Source organism: Meles meles, chromosome 10 (assembly GCF_922984935.1).
Source record: "Meles meles chromosome 10, mMelMel3.1 paternal haplotype, whole genome shotgun sequence".
In the NCBI taxonomy this organism is placed as follows: domain Eukaryota; kingdom Metazoa; phylum Chordata; class Mammalia; order Carnivora; family Mustelidae; genus Meles; species Meles meles.
In genome coordinates this window covers 72,229,599-72,255,233 of record NC_060075.1, presented here as the reverse complement: position 1 = coordinate 72,255,233, position 25,635 = coordinate 72,229,599, and the positions used below count along the sequence as shown (strand labels likewise).

Here is a 25,635-nt window from a genome sequence, read left to right as displayed (position 1 = left end):
TGCATACCAACTCTTTTTTTTTAAAGATTTTATTTATGTATTTATTTGTCAGAGACAAAAAGAAAGAGCAAGCATAAACAGGCGGAGAAGCTGGCAGAGGGAGAAGCCGACTCCCCACTGAGCAGGGAGCCTGATGCAGGACTCAGTCTCAGGACCCTGAGATCACGACCTGAGCCAAAGGCAGACACTTAACTGACTGAGCTACCCAGGCACCCCTATATACCAACTCTTTAAAAAGAAATCAATCACAAGAACAAAAGTGCAAGTTTTTACTAAAAACAATTTTGTATCACTCCCATATAAGGCCTAAAACCATACATCTGATGGTTTGATAGTGCTTTTACCATGATTATTCATGTTTTAAATAATGGCCTTACCAGATCACAAACACTCAAATTACTTTTAAAACTCTTATATTTGATAAGGAAGAAAAGCAGATTAGCACAGTATAGTTCAGAAAATTTTTAAAAAGTTAAAGATGAAGACAAAAGAGATCTTTTGATTAGCCTTTAAGTCAGGAAAATATTCAATTAACCATTGACATCTACATTAACTGCCTGAAGTATTTCATAATTTACTATGAAAGCATCAATATACCATTAAACACTAACCTTAAATAACCAGACCCCCCTAGCCTCCACCTCCACCTCAACCAGCAAACTTGGACCCTATAGGATCAGTGGGGGTATTACCCCCAAAGGCTGAAGAAATTTAAGAGACTCTGGGAGAATTTTCTGTTCAATACAGAATGGTGACATTTCCTTTCCCAGGAGATGGATGAAGAACTTGGAAATACTTTTAACAGTTCACCTTATCAAAACCTTCTGATAACCAACATTATTTTCCCCTCCTGCCCTCCTAAAAATAATTTTGAAATAATTACATCCGAAGAAAGTCTGTCAATGTGTCTTATTTACTGAGTACCTATGTGTAAAAATCTGTGTAGCGACTGACAGGATACAAAGATGAATGAATATTGACATAAATAATCACAATTAAAGGTAGAAAATAGGACCAAAAGGGGGAGATGTGTAAAACAAGCGCTGTTAAGACCAATGAGATTATATCCAGCTGTGAAAGTTGATCAAAAACTATCTGGGGTGGGCCTGGAAGTTCAGCAGATAGTTATTGGGGGGGGGGGCAAAGAAATGACAGTGAGGAGGAGGAGGATGACATAGGTAAGAAATCGTAAACCACACAGAGTCTAACTTGGCAGGTAACAGAGTCCACGAAAAGGGGCTCTGCCTTGTGGGATGAACACAGGGTTTCAGACAAGCTCATAAAGGAAAGCACTGAAGCCACACTGGAATAAAAGTGAGAGTAAAGAGAGATGCAGGGATAGAGGAAAAGAGGGCCAAGACAGGTAAGAAGGATTACCTGCATTTTTTTTTTTTTTTAAGATTTTATTCATTTAGAGAGAGAGAGAGAGAGAGCATGCACGTGAGCGGGGGGAGAGAGGACGAGAGGCAGAGGGAGAGAACTAATCTCAAGCGGATTCCATGCTGAGCACAGGGCTTGATCTCATGACCCTGACATCATGACCTGAGCCAAAATCAAGAATCGGACACTTAACAGACTGAGCCACCCAGGCGCTCCAGGAATTCCTACATGTAAAGGACCTTTAAGTCCCTAAAACTGCTCAGGAAGAGATGAGTGCACACTACTGAGCATCATATTCTTTTATGAAAGCAGATGGGAACATAAATCCTTTATCAACGTAAAACCAAAGGAACAAAGCATTCAGCATCAAGTTCTAAATGTGTCAGCATCTGAAAACACCACCTTACTATCACTAGAAGTCAAGTATTTCCATAAAAGTATTTCCACATAAAGTGTTTCCAGGTATTACTTCTTATCTAAAATGATGCTGAATTTTAGAACCCATTTCTAAACATGGAATGATTAGGTAAGAGGCCTGTTTCATTAAGTCACCTGATACACATAAATGAAAGGGTCATCTTGAATACCTGCCCGCACAGGACACTCACTGATCCAAGAGATATACTGGGAAGTTCCATTAAGCAGGACAGAAGTATGACCAACAAAACTTCCTAAGTAGGTTTTCCCACTAGGGTTGAAGGAAGAAAGGACTTCTGGTCAATCCAGCACACCTAGCTTGATGATCTCTAAGGAGTCTTAACTCATTCCTGCACCCGAAGGGTTTAGGACTGTACCTGGCACTGAGGCTTCCTCTAAGTGTTTCATGAGTGAGAAAAAAAAAATTGGAGAATGAGGGTCTAAGAATGAGTATTTCAGATTTACACAGTATAATTTACGTCCTGGAGTCATTACACAACTACAATATGCAACGTGTTCATGGCGAAGTTTCAAATTATGTCCCTCAGGGTCTGTGAATGATCAGAAAAAGACTGAGCTATATTTACGACACTATACCTTCTAAGATTAGGGCCAGATAATGTACATATAGATACTTTTCAAAAATTTTAATATGTATTAACACTTCAAAGGTTTTTTCACTCAGCTCTGTAATTAATGAGCTAGAATATACCTCATTCTTTGAACATCTCACTTAGCTGGTATATTTAATTATCTACAGAGTTCCAAAAGCTCTAATTCTGGCAATATTTTTTTATAAAGTAAGCTCTACACCCTGAGACCCTGAGATCAAGAGTCACATGTTCCACTGACCGAACCAGCTAGGCACCCCCTGGCAATTTTCATAGGAAAGAAATGTTACTGCATAATGGACTATAATAGTGTGACTATTTTTTTTTTTTTTTTTAAGAAAGGCAGACTGCCACGTGCAGCGCCTCATTTGGATGTGTCTGGAGTCTTGGAAGCTTGACTACCCTACGTTCTCCTACAAATAGACCTTGAGAGCTTGTTTGGAGGTTCTAGCAGGGGAGCGCAGCTACTCATATACCCTTGACCGAAGAACGGTCCTCTCCTCTATCGGGGAAGGTCGTCCTCTTCGACCCAGCGCGCAGCTTCGGGAGGGACGCACATGGAGCGGTGAGGGAGGAAGGGGACCTAGCCAGCCAGATCAGCCGAATCAACCCTGGCAATCAATGGGGTGACAGATGTCGCAGCCAGATCGCCCTCACATCCTAATAGTGTGACTATTTAATCAAGCAGAGAGATGATTCTTGGTACCTTTATGGTTTCAGTGGGCACGCCAGGCTCCGGGACTTTATCCAAGTAAGTGGTCAAGTCTTGATCGACATGTTCGAACACTAATGTCAGTTTGGTTTCTCTGTCTGTTCGTGACACTGTGCATACATCAAACAACCTAAAAGAAAAAAAGAAAGAGATATTAAGTCAGTGACAACAGGCAAAGAAGTAACTTGTACATCTTACATATATCCTGCAATTCGATCATACAATACGAAAAAAAAAAACGGCAGTGTTGATCACTATGATATGTAAGGGTACCTAATGGGATCTGATACTCTAAAAGTAATCTGAGATTCAGGAGGGAAGCACTTGGTTAAGTGATGACAAAATCCACAGCAGCAAAGAGAAAACAACATGACTGGAGCATAGGAATGTTTGCCTGGAGAGTTTCCTTAGTTAAGACCTTACTTACATACAACTTGCCAATGGAGATAGTTTAAAAAACTGCAGCCTAGCAAAAATAGGGTTCTTTTTGGCACACGGTTCAAGAACTATTAAAGGGACAGATTAAGCATTCTTCGGAGATGCTGGACTCTGCGATGAAGATTTTTCTGGAATTTAAGGTGTCACAATCAGGCCTATGAAAATGAGGATGATGAAATACAGAGAAATTTGGATTATTTCTAAGAGAGACTTCTCATTCTGGTGAATCAAATCATCTCCCTGGAAAGGGCATAAATACTTGGTTTAAAAAATTCCAAATAACATGCTGATGAAAACTGAAATTTTAACATTTTCTGCAGGAGAGAGGCAGTATTTGAAACTACATTAGCAAACTACATTACCCGTAAATAATAAAGACTGATTAACAGACTTTATAATTAAGTTTGGATGGGCGAATCTAATGTCTTCCATACAATTCCACAACTAAGTCAAAACTCAAGTTTTAAAAGCAAAGCCGTCACTAGTTGAGAGCATTTTCAAGCCCAAGGACAAATTCTTCTTTACTTTCAACCACAGACAGTACACTATCCAGCACATGAGACGCTCACCACGTCTGAATAATTAAACAAACCACCCGTAAACAAGCTGTAAATAAATCTGACAAGAATGTAATATAAATACTAAGGCTAATAAAATGCTATTCTTAGTCTTTTCTTTCATTTTTAAAAACCGAATAAACACTCTTTCTCTTCAAAGAAACTAACCATAAATGTGCACATAACCCGTCACTAGAATGCAGGGTTGACTCTCAATTATGTACTTTGTATATTACCTCTGTTGAATTCTTAATGCCAACCGGGTTCACCATGTCACCCCACTGCATTTCTGGACTAAATGGGGCCCCACAACATTTGGTACTTCTCTGTGAATTTAAATTAAACTGTGAAATAAACTAAAGAACACTATCATTAAGTCTGGGGGGATGGACACCACCACCGACCACACACACTTCACAGCCAGATCCACGCTACTCTTTAATGATGGGCAGTTGGGAAGAGTTCTACAACTCCACTAAAATCAATCAAGATCATATGAATTTCTTCTCACGTTTATCTACTTCTAAATATTCTGATTTTGGCTCAATTGGTTAAGCAGCTGCCTTTAGCTCAGGTCATGATCCCAGGGTTCTGGGATTGAATCCTACATTGGGCTCCTGGCTCAGCGGGGAGGCTACTTCTTCCTCTCCCTCTGCCTGCCGCTCCCTTGTTTGTGCTCTCTCTTTCTCTCTGACAAATAAATACATAAAATCTTTAAAAAAAAATACTCTGATTTCTAAGTTTTTGTTTTAGATATTTATTTATTTGAGAGAGCACAAGCTGTGTGGAGGGGCAGGGAAAGAGAGAGGCAGATTCCCTGTTGAGCTAGGAGCCCGACGCAGGGCTGGATCCCAGTACCCCCAGGACTATGACCTGAACCAAAGGCAGCTGCTTAGCCGACTGAGCCACCCAGGTGCCCTGATTTCTAAGTTTCAAAGATTTCATCTTAGTATTTATTTGAGAGGGAGAGAGCAAGCGTGCACACAGACCTGGGAGCAGGGGGAGAGGGGCAGGGGGAAAGAGAGGGAGAGAGAATCTTAAGCAGAGTTGAGCCCGACTGGGGTGGATCCCAGGACCGGAAGATGATGACCTGAGCTAAAATCAAGAGTTGGATGCCCAACTGAATGACTCATCCAGATGCCTGATTTCTAAGTTTTATATTAAAAAAAATTTTTTTTAAAAGATTTTATGTAGGCAGAGGGAGAAGCAGACTGCCTGATGATCAGAGATCCCGATGTGGGGACTGATCCCAGGACCCTGGGATCAAGACCTGAGTGGAAGGCAGATGCTTAGTGGACTGAGCCACCCAGGCGCCCTTATTTCTCAGTTTTCATCATCTACTTCCAAACTTGATTTTTTTTGAAATCCCAGAGTCTTCTGATGTCACTAATGTAACTTATTCTGGAAAACTATTCTGATAAAGTAAAAACTCCTACTAAATTTATTGAAGATAATGCCATTAATCATGTGAGGGCCATTCTGTGACAGTGATGACTGCCATCACAGATGAATTCGCCACTTGGGAAGTTTATCAAAATAACTCCATCAGTTTGGTAAAGTGAGGCAACTACCATTTATTCATGGGCTCCTTTGAACCATCTTCCTTCCATTATAAAACCCACATACTTTGCCATCTTCGCCTTTTTCCTTCCTTTTGCAGAAGAAAAAGCAGTTCCACAATCACCAAGCTTCTTTCTATAGGTTACTTCTATTTTTGTAATTAGATAAAACCACAATGAATCAAAAATGACATGTACTAAATTCAAACACAAACACGCAACTGCACCACTACAGCAGTGCTGCTTAAATGTTACTTTTAAAATGTTTCCACTGTAATTAATGCATTTCCTTCATGAAAAAATTATATATTTTTTTACCACTGCCTCAGGGTAACACTGATTTTAGCAATTCCAGTGTTTCCTGCACTTACAGGTTTGAATATATGATATTTCAGTAATTTCCAGAAGAAAAGAAAAAGTTGGACGGGGATGTAACTGTAATATAAAATGATCATAAAACGCTGCTGAACCAGAAGGTCGCCTGCTTCCAAACCGTTGTTGTTACCTAACCGCCGTAGCAGCAGGCTCTGTTGCTTCATTTTACTGTTCATGTGACACAATTCAAGAATAACATCTAGGGGTGCATGGGTGGCTCAGTGGGTTAAAGCCTCTGCCTTTGGCTCGGGTCGTGGTCTCAGAGTCCTGGGATGGAGCCCCACATCAGGCTCTCTGCTCAGCAGGGAGCCTGCTTCCCCCACTCCCCATGCCTGCCTCTCTGCCTACTTGTGATCTCTGTCTGTCAAATAAATAAATAAAATCTTAAAAAAAAAAAAAAAAAGAATAACATCTAACCCACCCAAGCAACTTTCCTCAAAGTTGTATTATTCTCTTCAAAATATGAAGACTCACTGATGATACTTAAGGCAACTGGACTCCACACATGAGATGGGCAGAGGTGAGCTCACGGAAGCCACTGCCCATTGCTCTCAACGATAAGCCATGGAGAAAAGGCACTAATTTTAACTGGCAATTTTTTAAAGATTTTATTTATTTGAGAGACTGAACAAGAGAGAGTGCATACAGGAGCACAGGGCGGGTGAGGGAAAGGAGCCCAATGCGAGGCTCTATCCCAGAACCCTGGAATCATGACCTGAGCAGATGCTTAACTGACTGAGCCACCCAGGTGCCCTAACTGGCCAATTTTTAAAATGTGGAATTTTGGGGCACCTGAGTGGCTCAGTGGGTTAAGCCTCTGCCTTCGGCTCAGTTCATGATCTCAGGGTCCTGGGATCGAGCCCTGCATCGGGCTCTCTGCTCAGCGGGGAGCCTGCTTCCCCCCCTCTCTCTGCCTGCCTCTCTGCCTACTTGTGATCTCTCTCTCTGTCAAGTAAATAAATAAAATCTTAAAAAAAAAAAAAAGAAATAAAATGTGGAACTTTAAAGAGGTATGTGTGACTGTGCATACATAGCATACAACATTCCTGTATAAATTTTAATGTATTTAATTGTTTTATTCTTCAAAGTTACAAAAAAGAATGGTGTTAGGTAGAAGTGGCTCCTGCTGGTTCAAGGAGCCAATTCTTCTGATTTTTTAAGGTGCTATTATTTTGGAGGGTGTACATTCTGAGATCAGATTTTAGAACTTTATTTTACAAGCGGAGATCACAGTTTTCATTTTGTACTAACACTTTTTCCCTACAGATACAATTTGACATTCACATCTTGAAAGCAAAAAAAAAAAAAAAAAAAATGAGAGAGAAAGAAAGAAATCATCAAAATAGAAGATTACCACAGCCTACTGATAAAAAACATTCATGTTTTTTATTGGTCTTCAAACCATTGTTTACCAAGGTTCTCTAACCTTTTATCTGTATGCAACTCCAGAGAAAACCAGTTTACCAATTTATAATTTAGTGCTCATGATCAGGATAAATGACACTTCCAGTGACTAAATACATGTCAGTCACTGCATAGGTAATTTAGGTCTCTTCTATGCCCCCACTAAAGTACTATCGGATTATCTAGGAATCAAATTTAAATGAAATATCCTAAAGGTAGCTCACATGATGGGTATAAACTAAACGATCTTACCCTAAATTTATTCCTTGCTCCTCAATAAAGTACAGCGACTCCAGATACATATTCCACAGGTGCAATCATTTCTTTTCCTCTGCCAGTGCAGAAATATAATTTGTACTTCCTGAAAGTACCCTACTCCATTCTTCTGTGAAGAGAGCTTCCTTTTGTTTGCCTTTGTCTTATTTTGATATAATTCACAGGTTTATAAATGTTTCTAGTAACTTCACTTCAGCATTTACTTCATCAGGAAACATTTGAGAGGATATTTTTATTTTACAGGTTGACTATTTTAAATTCACTGCTAACTAAGTTAATAGTAGTAGACAGTTTTCTTGTAGAGAGTGATTCTACATACAGTGAGTAGATGCCTGGTAGCTCTCATCAACAGGTTGCAGCTCCTGTCCTTTCCCTGTATTTGAAAACCACATACTACTTTATTGCCCATGCCTCAGGTACTAGGCCACAAAGGATTACTGGAAGGAAAAGGAATATGGCATCAAATTGGTCATCTCTTCCCGCCCCTTCGAAAGGGCACAGACATTTTAATGGCGAAGTTTTCAAGCGTTCTTAACTAGAATGAAACATGAGTTTTAGGGGAATTACTGACTTAGTTGAAGGGAGAAAGCAACAAGTAACACAGTATTTTGGAAAAGTGTAACAATTCTGTGAAGACTACGTATCAGTTCATGTTGCCCTAAGCTTTGCCAGTTTTTAAGTGATTTTTTTAAATGGCAAGGGAACGGGCTTAAGCTTGGGAAGTAAAATACAGGTCAGTCCATTATCTACATATTCTTTATCTTGGCCACAGTGTCTTGCAAGGTTTCACCAGAATCTCCCACAGTTACCTCAGGTATAGAACCTTCTTGCTTTCTGGGAATTGTATATGGCAAGGTCAATCCTTCAGGTAAGTCAGGAACTGGGCCTGAATAATTGTGCAATTCCTTTTCTGAAACCTCAGATACCAACTCAATACCTCAACCCTTGTCTTCACCTATCATCTCTTCCTCTTCTTGAACAACCTTCTGTTCTTGTAGTCTTCCTGTTGCTTCCTGCAATTTCTGTCAACACACTAAGGATTTGGTTTCATGGACCCAGAAGGGAAAAGAATCGTGCACTGCATTTTATCCAAGGTAAAAACTCACAGTACCAAAGTTTCACAGAAACTTTTAACACATTTTGCACCAAGATTCCAGCAACCATGCCGACAGTGGCGGGAAGACCGGCTGCACAGCACCATCTCATTTGAAGGTCTTTTCATCGGTATTTACAGCAATTTGGTGGAGCACATGCCAAACAAGCAGATTCTCCAGGAATTATGAGCTGTATATGTCCTGAAGCTGCACTTTCACTGATCCCAGACTCCAGCCACGTTTGCCCAAGTTCATCACAAGCCACGTTTATTGTCATCCAAGCTTCCAAACCGTCCGCACAGCTAAAAACTGGGTCAAGGGGTTTTCCCTCTTCTCACCCGCCATTACTTATTCTTACCCATACAATGCTGAAAGTCTTCTACTGGGGTTATACTGTAGTTGTCTACTTCCTAAAGAACACCAGGGTTAATGTTCCTCAAAGCATATACTGCTGCTTGAACGTCACTTAATCCTGCTTGATTGGAAGGACAGGTTGGAAGAAAGCTCTATTCATACTGGCCAGCTCCTCCTTGTCGTGGTCAAAGAGTAGCAATGTAACGAGGCCACGTCAGCAGTCACACAACTCTGCCAACACCTACTATCACTACAGCAAGGGTACAGATTTCCTCCCCGCAGTCCATTCCAATTCCCATTCAGCTCAGTGCCATCAGGAACCCTGTACGGGTTGGAGTCCACTGCCTCTGGGCCCAGCTTCTTGATGAGAAGGCCGCCCACAGCCCACCGACTTCTCTCCCGGGTGGGTTCCCACTCCAGCTCCTGGGTCCACCGCTGCGACCACTCGCTCCCCAGACTCAGCCGTGGCTGGGACCCTCCCTGGCTGCCGCTTTCCCAGCGCTGAACCCTGGGAAAGTACTCCCAGGCCTTTGCCGCTCCCCCCGGCCTTCCACGCTACCGCCTCCGGTGCCCCGCAGCCATTGCTCCCCGCAGAACAAACCCTCTGAGCCTCCTTCCTCTATCAGGTCTTGAGAGATGGGCCACAGCAGGGCCAGGGTCATCAGTGTCCAGAGCCGGCGACCCTGCTGGGTTGCCTTTCCAGGCAAGGTTAGGATACTGGTATGAATTTCATTAGGAAAATGCAGCGTATTACTTTCTCCTTAGAAATTCCCAAGTGACATCAAGGGAAGGAGAGGTCCTGGGAGGACCCATAGGACACCTGTCTTTTTTGGCTCTAGTGCTGATGGTTAACCCCTTATAGAGCCATGACTCCACCAAAGACATTTTGGGAAATGCTGCTCTACGCTAACGTACAAAATCCAGTTTAACATGTTTAGTGAATACTACCACTGTAAAAAAAATAATAATAATTTATATTAGTCTATATAGTTTACACTATATTATGTGTAGGAAATGCATTCTGAGTCAATGATTACAAATACAGGTATCCCCCAGTCTTTGAAAGTGTACGCCACTACCCTTTTACTTTTTTACCAAAGTCCTACATTAGTACACCTGTTCTCGCTAACTGAAGAAATCTCAGAGGGTTTTTGCTTTTAGGAAAAAAGGAGAAAACTGAAAATAGCACTCAATACGTGAGATTTTACAGAGGCAGCACGCACCGCAAACAGTGAACAGGGGACACCTTCAGACTCCTTCTACACAAGGACACTCATCCTCAGGGCGTCAAGTCACCTTAGCTTTTGGAGGCTCTCTCTGAGCATCTGTGCTTTATCTTGATTTATTTTGTGCACCCGTTAGCAAGATGTGTCCTAAGGTATCAGAAAACCCAAGAGAGGTTCTGGGAACACTCAAAAGACTTTCCATACAAATTAATGGTAATTGCTTCTTCACTTTACACCATTTCAGCCTACAAAAGCTTTCACAGGAACATTCTACTTTCAAATAGCAGGAAAGGCCTGTATTCATCTGAGGAATTTTAGAACATAATATTTATGATGCTTTATTGTCTACAATGACTCCCTCTGGAATTACCCCAAATCAAATAAATAAGTCAATGTGGTGGGCAATAAAGAGAACATAGATGTTTTAATATAACAAATAAGTCTCACATAAAGCAACTGAGCTAAAGCAAGAACTGAAATCCCTGGTATTTGGCAGGAGGTTAACAATCTGTAATATATTTATATAAAATCAATGAGGAATGTGGCCAGGCTGCCTAGAACCCCTACACTTGCAAAACAAAAGAGCCAGACAGGTCTGAACATCTGAACAGAAAGACTGGAAAGTAACATTAACTATGATTCCTTGTGTTGACCGACATCTTGAGACTTTCGAAAACTTTTTTTTTTTTTTTTTGCCATTCAGTAAACTGACAAAAATGCCATTTCAGTGATGACATGACTGCAGTTCCATAGGCAAAATACATTTGCACTGCGTTGAATGTGAACAAAGTATCTCAGATGACTTTCAGAGGAAATCAAAACCACCATTCGATATGCAACCGTGAGAGCTTAGCTTTCTGTGATCCCAGGGAATGGTCAGAAGTGAAAAGTGGTTCTCAGCATTCACTAAGTCTCCAAACCCAGCTGAGCTATGAAAAACGTAATCCAAAAAAGCCAGCTAGGTCATTACCATCTCACAATTAAGCCAGCCAAGCCCCTAACTCTCCCATAAAGTGGAGTTCTCTCCCTGTCTCTATAGTCCTGACCCCTCACAGCCCTCAGCTTTCCAGCTGTCCTAGTGATGTCATTATCTCATAACAAAATATCTCCGTGAATTAACTCTGCATCCTACCCATTGTAATTCTTAATGACTGCTTCCTGTTCATATTTTCCATTTAACTTGCTGTTCTGGATCTTTGTGGCGTAGGCAAGCTGCCTTCATCTAATGGACAGGATTACATCCAACAGGCTTGGGATTTCCAAAGATTACAATTTACAGAGGTCTCCCAAACAACACGCTTTGTAAACACAAGCCCTGCCTTTCTGCTGTGGTTATAATAAAAGGGAAATCTGCATTATTTGCTGTGATTAAACTTTGACCTGTCACAGGAAGTTCTATGAGGATTTTTTTCCTGTCACTTTTTTTTCATAGTCTTGACTGTTTGGACATCAAATAGTTCAAGAGCTGAGAGATGTCTGGCACAGCTGCCTAAGGGCGCTAAACAAAATTTTATTTGAACTACAGCCAGTCTTTGGAATTGAGAAGAATTCTTTTTTATCTTTCTCTATAGTCCACGGAGCACATTCTGTGCCTATAGCTTGCACGTACCCAAGGTTACGTTCACGCATCCTGCTTGCCCTATGCGACTGGATACTGGCCAGGGTGTTCTCCACTTGCTCATTAAATGGGCTGTGTGTGCACTTGTTCTAAACCAACACTGAATGGTGTTAACTCCAGAGGTATTTGCCACCAACAATAATGAAAATGCTCCTAGAAGGAACCTGCCGTTTCCACAGCGTCCATAAACCTTTTTGAGTACCTACCACGTGCAGGTATAGTACTATATGTTTCAGAGATTCTAAAAGATCTAAGATGGGTATAGTCTTTAAGAGCTTTACTATCTAGCTGAGGGAGAGAAGACTGGTACATAAAACCATAAGTAATGCTGTATGGCTGTGTATCAGTTCCAAACAAAATCTATAAACGTAACATGAAACATCAAAGTAAATCCATTCTGCATTCTAATATTCAGTAGACATCTGTGATGTCTGCCTTTCCGACACCTATTCCCTCTTCCGTAAACCATATCCTTGTTTGTTTTTGACGAACCCTTCCTACTTAGTTAATATGGTCGTGGGGACAAGAGTGTGTCATGGCATGTAACCTCCCCTGTAGAGAGTGACATGGGCTGATTCAGGGATGGACAGGACCATGTGAATCAGTCCCAGGATTTTTACTAGAACTTTTGGGAGAGTAGAGCTCTCTTTATTCTGGGATTACCAAACTGGCAACATCTAAGCCTGCAGCTGCCGGTGACTGTCTTTGCCACCACTTTAGTGAGCATACCATGGACTGCAGCCAACAGGGCAGACAGCCAGTGAGGAGAAATGATAGGCAAGAGATTCTGGAGAACAGTGGTTAAGCACTGGCCCCACTTGTGCCGATACAACCGGGATTTATTCGTTACGTTAGCTAGTAACATCACTTTCACACTTACCTAGTTTGAGTTGTGCTTCTCTTACTTACAAAAAAAAAAATCCTAAAACATTTATACGTATCTTGAAATGATTAAAATTACTTTGAAACATCAATATCTGACCTCAAATATGTCTTACATATTAGACAAAATGAATTAAGGTCAAGCATATAAACAGCAGTAGTTTCCTTTAGGTGACTGAACTAGTCCTGACTGGCTGGGAAAATTCCCCTTATATTGTCCCTCTAGGCACGTGTCCACTGGACAAGGGTAACTGACAGCTCCAGAGAAGATGAATTCATCTCTCCTAAGGATTCCTATTTGAGGTTCCTGGTCTGACTGCAGAAGCATTTTGTGGAGAAAAAGCAGAGAAAGGTAGAAGATGACATACAGACGAGTTCACAGCAAATTAGGAATATATAACCTAGAGCAGGAAAGGACTCAGTGGGGTAAGAGGAAGTGAGGAGGCAAGGAGAAGTATTTAAAAACAACATAAAGTTTTAATTTAAAGTTTAATTTAAAGGCTGCATCCCAATGAGATATGTTCTAGAACCCTGATTTACACAACCTCACTCCCTACTGCTGAAAAGGGGACATGCCCAGGGAAGGTGACCCTTGGGCAATGCAGAGCTTAGGGGTGCTGACCTCCCTGTGGTCAAAAATCCACGTGTAACTTTTGATTCCCCCGAAACTCAACTTCTAATAGTCTACTGCTGACTGGATGCCTTACTGAGAACAGAGTTGAGTAACACATATTGTGTGTGTTATATGTATTACATATTGAATTTTTTTAAGTAAAGTAAGCTGGCGTTCGCTTCCGCAGCACATATACTAAAATTGGTCCCCATGCAAGGATGACAGGCAAATCTGTAAAATGGTCCATATTAAAAAAAAAAAAAAAAAGATAGCAAAGAAAATGTTATTAGGAAAATCATAAGGAAGAGAAAATACATTTACAGTACTATACTTACAGGGGGAAATTACTGTATTTACAGGGAAAAATATACATATATGTGGATGAATGCATTCAAACCTATGTTAATCCAAGGGTCAAGTGAAATGTCAAATCATAACTCCAAAGCAGGGAAATCTCTGGTCATGCTGCGAAGTTCAAGGCTACCAACATCTTATGAGGGAATACGAAGTCAGCATCTCTGATTTACTAAATCACTTAGTTCTTTTTTTTTTTAAGATTTTATTTATTTATTTGACAGACAGAGATCACAAGTAGACAGAGAGGCAGGCAGAGAGAGAGGAGGAAGCAGGCTCCCCACTGAGCAGAGAGCCCGATGTGGGGCTCGATCCCAGGACCCTGGGATCATGACCTGAGCCGAAGGCAGAGGCTTTAACCTACTGAGCCACCCAGGCGCCCCCTCACTTAGTTCTTTATAGCCTTAAAGAGAGTGTTCATAAGAAAGTTTCGTGGTTCATCTTCTTCTGGTTCATCTTCAGAGTTTCTACTAATCTGAGTTTCTACTAATTCAGAGTTTCTACTAATTTGGTTCTGGTGAACCAAAAAATGTTTTACAAGTTAAATGGGAATCCCCCAAATTGGGCAAGCTTACAAGATACAGGCTTGCATGACAGTAAATATTTAAAACAGAGCAAACAGTAAAACTCCTATATATGGAAACACACTGCTACCATATGACGGCAGATGACAGGACAAAAGTGGTATACTATTAGTGAGGCCCCAAATAAGCTCGTGGAAGTCCTAATGGGCATATAGGGGGGCCTGCAGACGACTCTGCTCATTTTCAAGATGAATTCCTGAAATAGACATTAAGCAACAGCATCCAAACTTCTTCCCTAATCCTACAGCAAGCACCAGAGGCACTCTTCCATTATCAAACAGTTCTTTGAACTGCTAAGGTATTTTGTCTGAATGAAAGGCAGAGAGAAGAATGAGGTAGTAGCATCACTCTGTTAGGCTAACTGTATGCTATTATAGGAAAAAGGAAACACTACTTCAGAGCTCAAACAAATGAGGAAATCATAAAAACGTATTTGTTCTCTTACAGGGCAGAGAATGGTGGCAGAGGCAAAATAGTCAACACGTGTATTCTAAGTCACCATGCAAATCACTATCCACACAAAGTCAAGAGACAGAAAACACAGGCAGCCAGACAATGCTGAGCTGATTATTTTTGCTGAGTCCAGTACCAACACAAAATAGTTCTGTATGTTCAAAAAAGAAGAAACCTGCAAACTGAAAAAAATTAGGAACTTTTCCATATGGATTAGAATAGACACCACTGGTCACCCCCATGACAGCGCAGGAATGAGCTACTCACTACCCCATTACCTGTTGGGTTCTGCACTGAGACTCAGTCGCCTTAGTTCCACAATAGTCAGCTTCCCTTTGCCTCTTGACATAGATATGTTGGTCAAAACAAGGGCATGACAAGAGTGAAAGGATTAAGAGACCCCCAAACGTATAGCATTTGGTGAGAAATGGGGTTCAGGGGCCCTAAGTCCTAAACCCTCCTGGCAGGTCAGAGTTTGCAGATTAGCAAACTAAAGACACCCTTCAACTGGAAAAGCCTCTCCACACTTTTGTTTACCCTGTTCTTTTAATTCTCCACAGCACCTGGGATAGCAGGTGTTCAAGAAATGTTTACTAAATGAATTAAACTTCTTAGAACTGTAATTCAGGGAGAAGTCAGCAGTGAAGTGAAAGAGAGGATCTTCAGAGATGTCGACAGGAAAGAAAGCATGGCACCCGGAGTAAGCCAAATCCTGTCACTGAGGTGAAGCGAGGACATACACTCATAAATTGCATTTATTAACTAACACTGTTAGTTTGCTCCCTATCTACTCACTACTACTACATTATTTGGACTTTTTCAGTCCTCACAACAACTCTATGAAATGGTGCCCACTTTACGAATAAAGAAACAGATGTACATAAACAAATGTTCCCCACAGCCTCACTCATAATAGCTAAAAATGCAGAAACCACCCACGTGTCCATCAATGGGTGCACGGATAAAGAGAAAGTGGTATATCCACGTAACGGAGTATCATTTGACAATAAAAAGGAATGAAGTACAATACATGGTACAGCATGGATAAATCTTGAAAAGATTACACTAAGTGAAAAGAGCTGGTCACAGAAGGCCATATATTGCATGATTTCTTTTATATGAAAGGTCTGGAGTAGGCAAGTCCACGGAGACTGAAAGTGGGTTGGTGGTTGCCTAGGCCTGAAGGTGCTGGGGCAGGGAGAGGAACAGAAAATGACCACGAATGGGTACCGGGGTATTTTCAGGGTGATAAAATTGTCTAAAATTAGATCATGGTGATGGTTGGACAACTCAGTAAATAGACCAAAAACCACTGAATTGTTTATACAGATAAATTTGATGTAGGTAGTAAAGTGTATCTCAATAAAGCTGTTTAGAAACAAAAGGAGGAAAGAAACAGCCAGAATGAGGTTCAGTACTTTGCCTAACGCATAGGACCATAAGTGGTGGAGACAGGATCTGAAGTCAGGCTGTCTGGTTCCTGAGTGGGTTTTCCTAACCACTGTGCAATCCTGCCTCTGCAGCACGTGGGTCAGAGACCTCTCTGTGGCAGAGGAGGCACACTGGCTGACGGGAGCCGGCCTCATGCCAACCCCCAGAGGCCTCTGGTAAACCTGGACATAGTAGTATATGCTTTTCACGCTGGACTGAAAACAATACATGTTCAGAAAATTCACAGGAAAAATAAAGTGGAAGACTATTGATCCCCTAGGCCCTCTTACATCCTTCCCTTAACTAGTCAGAAAAATGACCCACTTCAGTTCCCCCAACAGAGCCAGAAAAAGATATTCTGATCTCAAAAATACAAGAGTTAAATATCTTTTTGAAAGTAAAGTCAACAGCTCTGGCTTGAGTCAGAGAGAGTGCTGGATTCTGGAAAACTTTCAACATTCAGTTCTGTCTCCATTTCTGACCTGTAAAAGCCCTGTTCTCCAGCTTTGGGCCTCTCTTGAGGAAAAACGACGAATCAGCCCAAACTAGGCAGCTGTCTGTGCTGAAGGCTGTCTGCTGGGTCTTAGAAGAAAGCTAACCAAACTTTACCTACACCATAAGCCAAAAATCTTTCATAATCACATCCTTATGAGGTGAGTAAATTTATCCCAGCACTAAGTCACTCAGGTACTTAGGATTAGGTTTTTATCTAATAAAACCACCACGGGAGTGAGTTCCTTTTAAGGAAACATAAAGGACTGTAAACATATGAGAAAATGTTAAACTATAGTAAAACTTAATGAAACATAAATGAAAACATCAGCAATACAAGTCCCTCAAACTGGTTAAGGAATTTTTAATGATAAAATGGCATAGCATCTGGAAGGTTTGTGAAATGGATCCACATCACTGCGGGAGTACAAATTGGGAAAAACAACACAAAAAACCACAACCAACCAAACAAACAAAAACCTTTCTGGAGAGTAATCTAGCAAGATAGATGGACACATAAATAGATACGTACAGATCATATGGCCTTTAGAAAAATGATTCAGGTTCATATTTACTGAACATGGAAAGGTGTTCATAATATATTAAAAGAAAATGAGGGTTTCAGAAGAATATGTACAGTTTGATTCTGCATGTATGTATACACAATGGTTGAAAGATGAATCAAGATGCTAACAGTGGATATCTCTGGGTGATGAGCTTACTGAGCTGTGTTTCCTGTTATTTGCCCAAATTTTCTACAATGAGAGCATATCGATTGTTAATAATAATAAAAAAATCACCATTTTAAAAACAAGAATTATAAAAACTTCTTTTCTCATTTAAGTTTTCTTTCTCCCATCACTCACATACTTTTCTTCAATCTGCTCCTCTGAGTTACTGACAAAATCCTGCTCCTCAATCCTGAAATGGCAAGTTTTTAAAATTAAATTATGTTAACAACATAAGTTCTTAAATTGGTTCTAGGAGAAAAAAATACTATGTATATATTACTGCCTCAGTGAAGGGATGAGATTTTAATCTTTCTCCAATATGTAGCAACTCCATAAAACAGCTTGTGGAAAAATAAAACTATTTTCTGATCCCTGGCTAAATGTTAAGTCGAATGTAACAGAATTATCATGATATAGAAGAGAAAAAATGACAGCCCATAAATTCTTTAAATTACTCTAATGTTTATCATAGAAGCCAGAGAAAAGTCCTGCATGGCAGGATTATGGAATTTTCAAAGTATGGGGAACTTCAGAGATTATCTGGTTCCATCAACTGTTTTACGGAGAAAGAAGCACAGGCCAAGAGAATGCAGATGGGCAAAGCAACAGAAGTAAGAAACCTGGGTCTCATGACTAAGAATTCAGCGCCCTTTCTAATAGAACAAGGTATAAGCAACCAAAATAACAAAAACATGGTTTTTCTTAAAAAAAAAAAATCCATTATAAAAATTAACATCTAACATCTTACATTCTATTTTTTTAAGTTTTATTTATTTATTTATTAGAGAGAGCGAGCATGCACATGTGCACAGGGGCAGAGGAAGAGGGGGAGAATCCTCAAACAGACTCCCCAGTGAGCACGTACAGAACTGATGTGGGGCTCGATCCCAGGACCCTGAGATCATGACTGAGCCGAAACCAAGAGCTGGCCCCCCCAACCGACTAAACCAATCAGGCCCCTCTAACATCTTACATTCTAAAATTAGATCTATTAAGCAAAATTTCCAAAAACTACTGTGTTAAGAACTGAAAAAAAGGGGCACCTGTGTGGCTGAGTCAGTGAAGTATCTTCCTTTGTCTCAGGTCATGATTCCAGAGTCCTGGGATCAAGCCCCTTATCAGACACCCTCCTCAGTGGGCAGCCTGCTTCTCCCTCTACCTCTGCCTGCCACTCTGTCTACTTATACTCTCTCTGTCTGTCAAATAAATAAATAAAATCTTAAAAAAAAAAAAAACTGAAAAAAATCTATAAATACATTTTAAGGACACCATCAGGAAACTATATTAAAAGATAAGAAAACAGAACGTAGTTGGAAAGGTTAAAAGAACTGACAGCTCTATCAACTGCCAAACTTAGGCATCTGAAATTAGGTTGTTTTGTTCAGATGTAAAAATCTGTAATATTAAGTTATGATTTAGTATGCTTACATATAAATTTTATTTTAAAATTTTAATTTTAAAATTTTAAGAGTTTAATCTTTGTTCTGGGAATATTTCATATAAGGTAAATATTTCATATTGAGAGCAGTTAAAAACTAAAGGAGAAGAATTTGTACATGTAGTCCAACTACATGTCCTCTAAGGAAGAATATTTCTTTTGCAAAGACATAGGAACAACTTATACTTAGACTCTGTAAGGGAATTACCCACATAAGTGAGAATTTTTCATACCTGATTCTTACCCACTATAAGTCCTCAAACAATTTTTAAAAAACGGAAGTTTTTAATGGGATTCTCTGTAGCATGCATTGAACATTTTCTTGGCTTTTTAAGCACAATATGCAGATTGTATTCTACTGATGGATCACTTGTAGTCATTATTGTTATTATGAAATTACAATCATTTAATTTGACTGTATTATTATGATGCTTTGAGTGCTTTCTAGGCACATTAACATGAGGCCAGGAGAGCCACACTGAGACACATTACAAATCAAGCTGTCAAAAAGCAAAAAAGGAATGTGGAAATAGCAAGGATAAGCTACTCACCACCTACAAAGGAAATTCAGTACATTGTTTACGAGCCAACACCTCATCAGAACCACAGAAGATAGGGGCTTAGGTGGCTCAGTCCGTTAAGGGTCTGCCTTTGGCTCAGGTCATGATCCCAGAGTTCTGGGATGGAGCTCTGCATCAGCATCCTTACTCGACCAGGAGCGCCTGCTTCTCCCCTCTGCCTGCCCTTTCCCTGCTTGTGCTCTCTGGCTTCCCCCAATGCCCCACTCCTGCCCTGGTCAAATAAATTAAAAAAAAAAAAAAAAAAAAAAAAGAACCACGGAAGGCAGAGGGCAGTGGATGACATATTTAAAGGCTGAGAGAAAAAACTGTTAACCAAGCATTCTATATCTAGACAAACTATCCTTCAAAAATGAAGGTGAAATTAAGACAAGCTCAGATGAACAAAAACTGAGGGAGTCTGTTGCCAGTAGACCTTCCCTCAAAGAAATGCTACAGGGAGTCCCTCAGGTTGAAATGAAAGGACAGGAGAGTAACTCAAAGCTGCATGAAGAAAGAAAGAACACTGGCAAAGGTAACTAGCTACACAGGTAAAAATTTTAAAAAGCCAGTATTACTGTAGTTTCTTTTTGGAACTATTTTTTCCCTAATATGATTAAAAAGACAAATGCATATGACAGTTAAGTATCAATCTATGGTCGTACAATGTATAAAGATGGAACGTGTGACAATAGCCTAAAAGGGGGTGGACGGAGCTGTATAGGATAAATAGTTTTCATACACTATACAAGCTAAGTTAGTGTTATTTAAAACTAAATTATTTTAGGTTTAAGATGTTAACTATAATCTCCAATGTAATCACTAAGAAAAATTATTTTGAAACTATCTCCAGGTCCTGAGAAATATTTTCATGAATCTTTTCTCTACCATTTATGAGCCCCTAGAGTGAGCCTAGGACCATACCTGAGACTTTTCACATGCAAACTCATTGAATTCCTTTAATATCCCAATTAAGTGGTTATTATTACTTTCATGTGATAGATGGAAACTGTAAGACACTCAACCAGGATTTCAATTAGAACCTTCACATGCTTCTTTCTCCTTGATCTGGACCTCCAGTATCTAGAAGCTCATGGTCCCATTCTTTTCCCACCCAATGTACCACCACCTCTGCGACATAGCCACCAACAGATGATAATTATCTCCCTTGTGGCCAAGACTTTATATAGTACCTACAAGTTGCAGAATCCCCAGCCTCTCTCTCCAAAACAGTTCTTTCCACAAATGCCACACTCAGTCACCTCTTGGACAACCTGAACCAATATTCTCAACAACAACTTCAAAGTGTCTAGAACAGAACTTACCCCCATTGGTGAACCATACCACCAACCAACCAATTTTCTAAGCCCAGAAACCTTCAAGTAATCCTAGGTTCTTCCATGACCTCATACATCTAACCAAGCACCAATTCCACCACCTAAATGTTTCTCTATCCACTGCTACTCCCTGAGTTCAGGTACTCATCACTCTTGCCTAAACTTCTATAGAAGGCCTTTATCCCGTTCCCTGCCTCGTGGAGACTTCTATACTCAGCCCCTCACTCTGGTCCATAAATCTTCCACATTGTACACCCAATCGTAATACCAAACAAATGCTTTTGGCCAACAAACATTTACTTAGTATTTGTTATTTTCTAGCATTGCACGGGGCGTGCTAGGGATAGAAAGATAAAAGGAAGAAAGACATTTTCTTTAGCTGTTCAGAGTCTAGTGGGCAGGCAGACATGAAAAGATGAATTATCAACTAATGTGGAAATGCTGAGGTAGAGAGATATACAAGGTATTTTAAGAGTAATAAAGGGAGCACCTAACTCAGACTTGTAGGAAAGAGTTTACAGAGGAAGTGACAACTGAACTTACACAGGAGTTGCCCAAGAAAGTGGTAAAGAAAGGGTAGGAGACAGTGTGAACAGAGAACAGCAAGAAGTCCCATTAGAGAAAAACCTTGTATGCCATAAGGAACTTTCATCCTGTGGAAAACAGATTACCTACTTCTGATTTTTAAACGGCTCATTCTGATGTGCATGGTAAGAGGGGAACAGTGGCAAGAAGACCAGTCAGGAGACTGTTGCAGTTGTACAGGGAAAATAAAGAGGGCCTGTCCTAAGGAATTGGCAGCAAGGACGGAGAGGAGAGTACAGATTCCAGAAATATTTAGGAGGTTGAATTGGCAGGACTTGCTAAGTGTCTGAATGTGGCGGGGGTGGAGGGATGAGGAAGGAGGAGAAGCCAAGGATGACTCATAGGCTTTTGACTTTGGGGACTTGGTGCCACCCCATGAGATACAGCACTGTTCCCAGACCTTTGGTTTTCAGGGAACTGTAAAAGTTCCAACAAATTTTGGGCTCTGACAGAAAGTTGTCAACCGAAGACATAAATGTACCCTACCATCCACTACCAACATCATTTCATTAGAAAAAGCACATTTTAACACCCAAAATGTAAACAGATTAAGCTTTCTGAAAAATTCACCACAGGGCCCTTATTTTTCTAATTTCATCACAAATGAAAGGAAATTGGTACCAGGCCTCAGACCCAAACTGGGAAGCCCTGAGAGGGAGACAGAGCAGAAGTCCGTTCAGCAGTAAGATGATGAGTTGAAGGCAGAAGAATATAGAGGCCCTGCCCTCACTAACTCACTCGCCCTAAAGAGATGTCTATCTCCTATACATTAAGGGTTACAACAGTTCAGGAGTTATGGAAGCCCTGCAGAAGAGGCACTCTTATGTCCCTAGAGAGGGGTGTAGCTGGGGCACAGGATCTCAAAGGATGATCTGGAATTTGCCAGATAAACAAGGGAAGTTTGGCATGGTCTGCGCAGAAGGAACAGTATGTCCAAAGGTAGGTAGGTATGCAGGAAAATTCATATTTGGGGAATTGTGGGTAGTTTGGCATGATGTGGTGATTATCTTGGAAAATGGCAAGAGAAGAGCTGGAAAAGTACACAGAAGTGAAATTACAAAGGGGTTGGTAATCCAGGCTAGAAGTCTGGAAATTATCTTGGGAACACTGGAGAAGAACCAAAGGATGTTACTTACAGTAGGCAATGCCATGGCCACATTTACCACTTGGAAATACGCTCTGACTGTAGAGCAGAAGTTGGACTGTAGAGGATAAAACTGGAGGTGGGGAAATAAGTTGGAAGAGTCTGCCGAAGCCCAGATTAAGAAATACAGACAGATTAAGGCAAGAGAAGCAGTAAAGAGAGAGAGACCAATACCACCAACAAATACGTACTGAGCTCCTACTCTCTTCCGGGGATATCAATGTCAGTGAGACAAGATCCCTGCTCCCTTGGAGCTTATTTTCTATTGTTGCTCAACAAAAAGAGAATCCCACTTTACATAAATGTTTTGTAATTAAAATATTTCACCAACTATCAGATGCTTTCACAAGTCTCTATATATGCATGTTTACATATGATAAAACCACTTTTAAATTACACTAAATTTGTGACTTATTAAACCATTCCCCTATTCTTCTAACATTGGCTCATTACCTAATGGTAAATTCCTGTAAGCGACATTGCAAAAATCAAAAGTTACATACTTTTCTGAATCAAAATACATGTACTTTAAAAAAGTTCTTGATCCAGGGGTGCCTGGGTGGCACAGTCAGTTAAGTGTCTGATGCTTGGTTTCACCCAGGTGGTGATCTCAGTGTCCTGGGATGAAGCCCCACGCTGGGTTCCACGCCCAGTGTGGAGTCTGCCTGGGATTCTCTCCTGGCTCTCCCTCCATCCCTTTCCCCTGCATGTGTATGCATGCTCTGTTTCTCTCAAATAAATTAATAAATCTTTAAAAAAAAAAGTTCTTGATCCAAATGGCTCTACAGAAGAATTGCATTAATTTATACTCCTATGGTAACATCTAGGAGGTAGAATCCCTAGGATGTAGTGGTCAACCAGGATGTAAAAGCTGAAAGAAGGGAAGATTAGAATGATTTTCAGAGGGCATCACCATAGATAGCGGTGCTATTTCCAAACGGTAGAAGAAAAGAAAAGAGAAAAGAAGATATGAGGAGTAGTTAACAAGTTCATTCCCAAAGAGATGCATTTGAGAGGTTTATGACATTCAGGTGGTCATGTCCAGGGAAGAACTGTAAACACACACTTGCAGCTTTGGATACGGATCCAGTAATAGTTTGGAAAGTCAGAATCCTGGGGACTGTAAGATGCCACAGAAGAGCAGCGCCCCTGAGCGAATCAGAGATGAGCAAGAACGCAGCTGAGAAAATGATGTCACCAAAAAAAGAAAAACAAGGCAATTAAGAAAATAATTTCACTTACAATAGCATCAAAAAAAGAACAAAATAAGAATAAATTTAAGAAAAGAAGTTCACTGCACCACATAAGTGGAAAGACATCTGTATTCACGAGTGAGAGGGACTTGGTGTTAAGAGGCAGTACTCCCAAAATGGATCTGTGGCTTCCATGCAATCCATATCAGAATCCCAGACTGTTAGCAGCAACTGACAACAAGCTGACCCTAAAATTCATGCAGAAATCCGAGGGGCCCACAATAGCTAAAATAATCTTGAGAAAGAAAAAGCTGGAGGACTTCTCAATTTTAAAACTTACTGGACACTATAGAACTCAAGACAGGGTGGTACTGCCATAAAGATACACATATAGAGCAACAGAAGAGAATGAAGAGTCCAGAAATTAACTCTAGTGGGTATGCTCAACTGATTTTCAACAAGCATGCCCAAAAAAGCTGGGGGAAAGGATAGACTCTTTGAGGAACAATGCCAGAATAACTGGACAGACACACACAAAATACTGAAGTTGGATCCGTACCTTACAACATACATAAAAATTAACTCAAAATGGATCACAAACTAACTGTGAGAGCTAAAACTATAAAACTCTTAGAAAACAACGTTAAGAGTAAAGCTTCATGACCTTGAGTTAGGCTATGGTATCTTGGACAGGACACCAAAGGCACTAGCAACAGAAGAATGAATAGGTAAACTGGATTCATCAGATGACAGCCCTTTGTGCTATAAAAGACATCATCAAGAAAATGAAGAGCCAACCCAAAGACAGGGAAAAACTATTTGCAAATCATGTATCTGGTAAGAGACTTGGAACCAGACTATATTTAAAAACTCCTTGCAACTCAAGAATCAAAAGACAACCCAACTTAAAAATGGGCCAACGTTATACCACAATAAAGCTGAAAGTAAAATAAAATAAAAACAGGCAAAGGATTTGAATAGACATTTCAATAAAGAGAGAATAAGGGCCAAAAAGCACAGGAGAAGATGTTTACAACATCATTAGTCACTAGACAAATGCAAAGCAGAACCATGAGATACCACCTCATATATACCAAGACCACTAAAATTAAAAAGATAATAAAAATATTGGCAAAGATGGAGAGAAAGTGGAACCCTCATACGGTGCTATACCAGCGATGTAATTAGGTGCAGCCACTCTGCAGAAACAGTTTGGCAGTTCCTCAAACTCTTAGGCATAGAGTTGCCGTATTAATGCTACTCCTCGATATATGCCTAAGAGAAATGAAAACATATGTCCACACAACAACTAGCACAGGAAAGTTTACAGCTCCATGATTCATAATAACCAACAACTAGAAACAACCCAAGTGGTCTATCAGTGGATGAAGGAATAAATAGAATGTGTAATACACATACAGCGGGGTACCATTCCATTCCAAAGAAGAAGGACCGATACATGCTACAACGTGGGTAACTCCTGAAAACCTTATGCTAAGTGAAAGAAGCCAGTCCTAAAAGACTATGTATTGAATGATTCCATTCACATGAAATGGCCAGAGTAGGCGAATCTATAAGAACAGAAAATAAATTAGAGGTTGCCTAGGGTGAGCGGTAGCAGGGGGACGGAAGAAATGGGGATTGACTGCTAATGGGGATGGTGTTTCTTTTGGGGGAATGAAAATGTTCTAAAATTAGATTATGGTCATAGGTTGCACAACCCTGTGAATATACTAAATCACTGAATCACCCACTTCTAATGGCTGAACTGTATGGCCTATCAACTATGTGTCAAAAAGCTATTTGAAAAAGAAAAAACA

At 40.4% G+C, this 25,635-nt stretch overlaps 1 protein-coding gene and 1 pseudogene across 3 annotated transcripts in view; both read right to left on the bottom strand.

The window, feature by feature from the left end:
* CDK6 (cyclin dependent kinase 6) overlaps positions 1–25,635 on the bottom strand; it is a 239,383-nt gene that overhangs the window by 168,490 nt on the left and 45,258 nt on the right. For all 3 annotated transcript variants that reach the window (XM_046020621.1, XM_046020622.1, XM_046020620.1), the window contains exon 3: positions 3,115–3,250. In XM_046020621.1, coding sequence (XP_045876577.1) covers positions 3,115–3,250 — 136 coding nt within the window. The remainder of the gene's footprint in view (positions 1–3,114; positions 3,251–25,635) is intronic.
* LOC123951713 lies at positions 8,476–9,506 on the bottom strand (annotated as a pseudogene).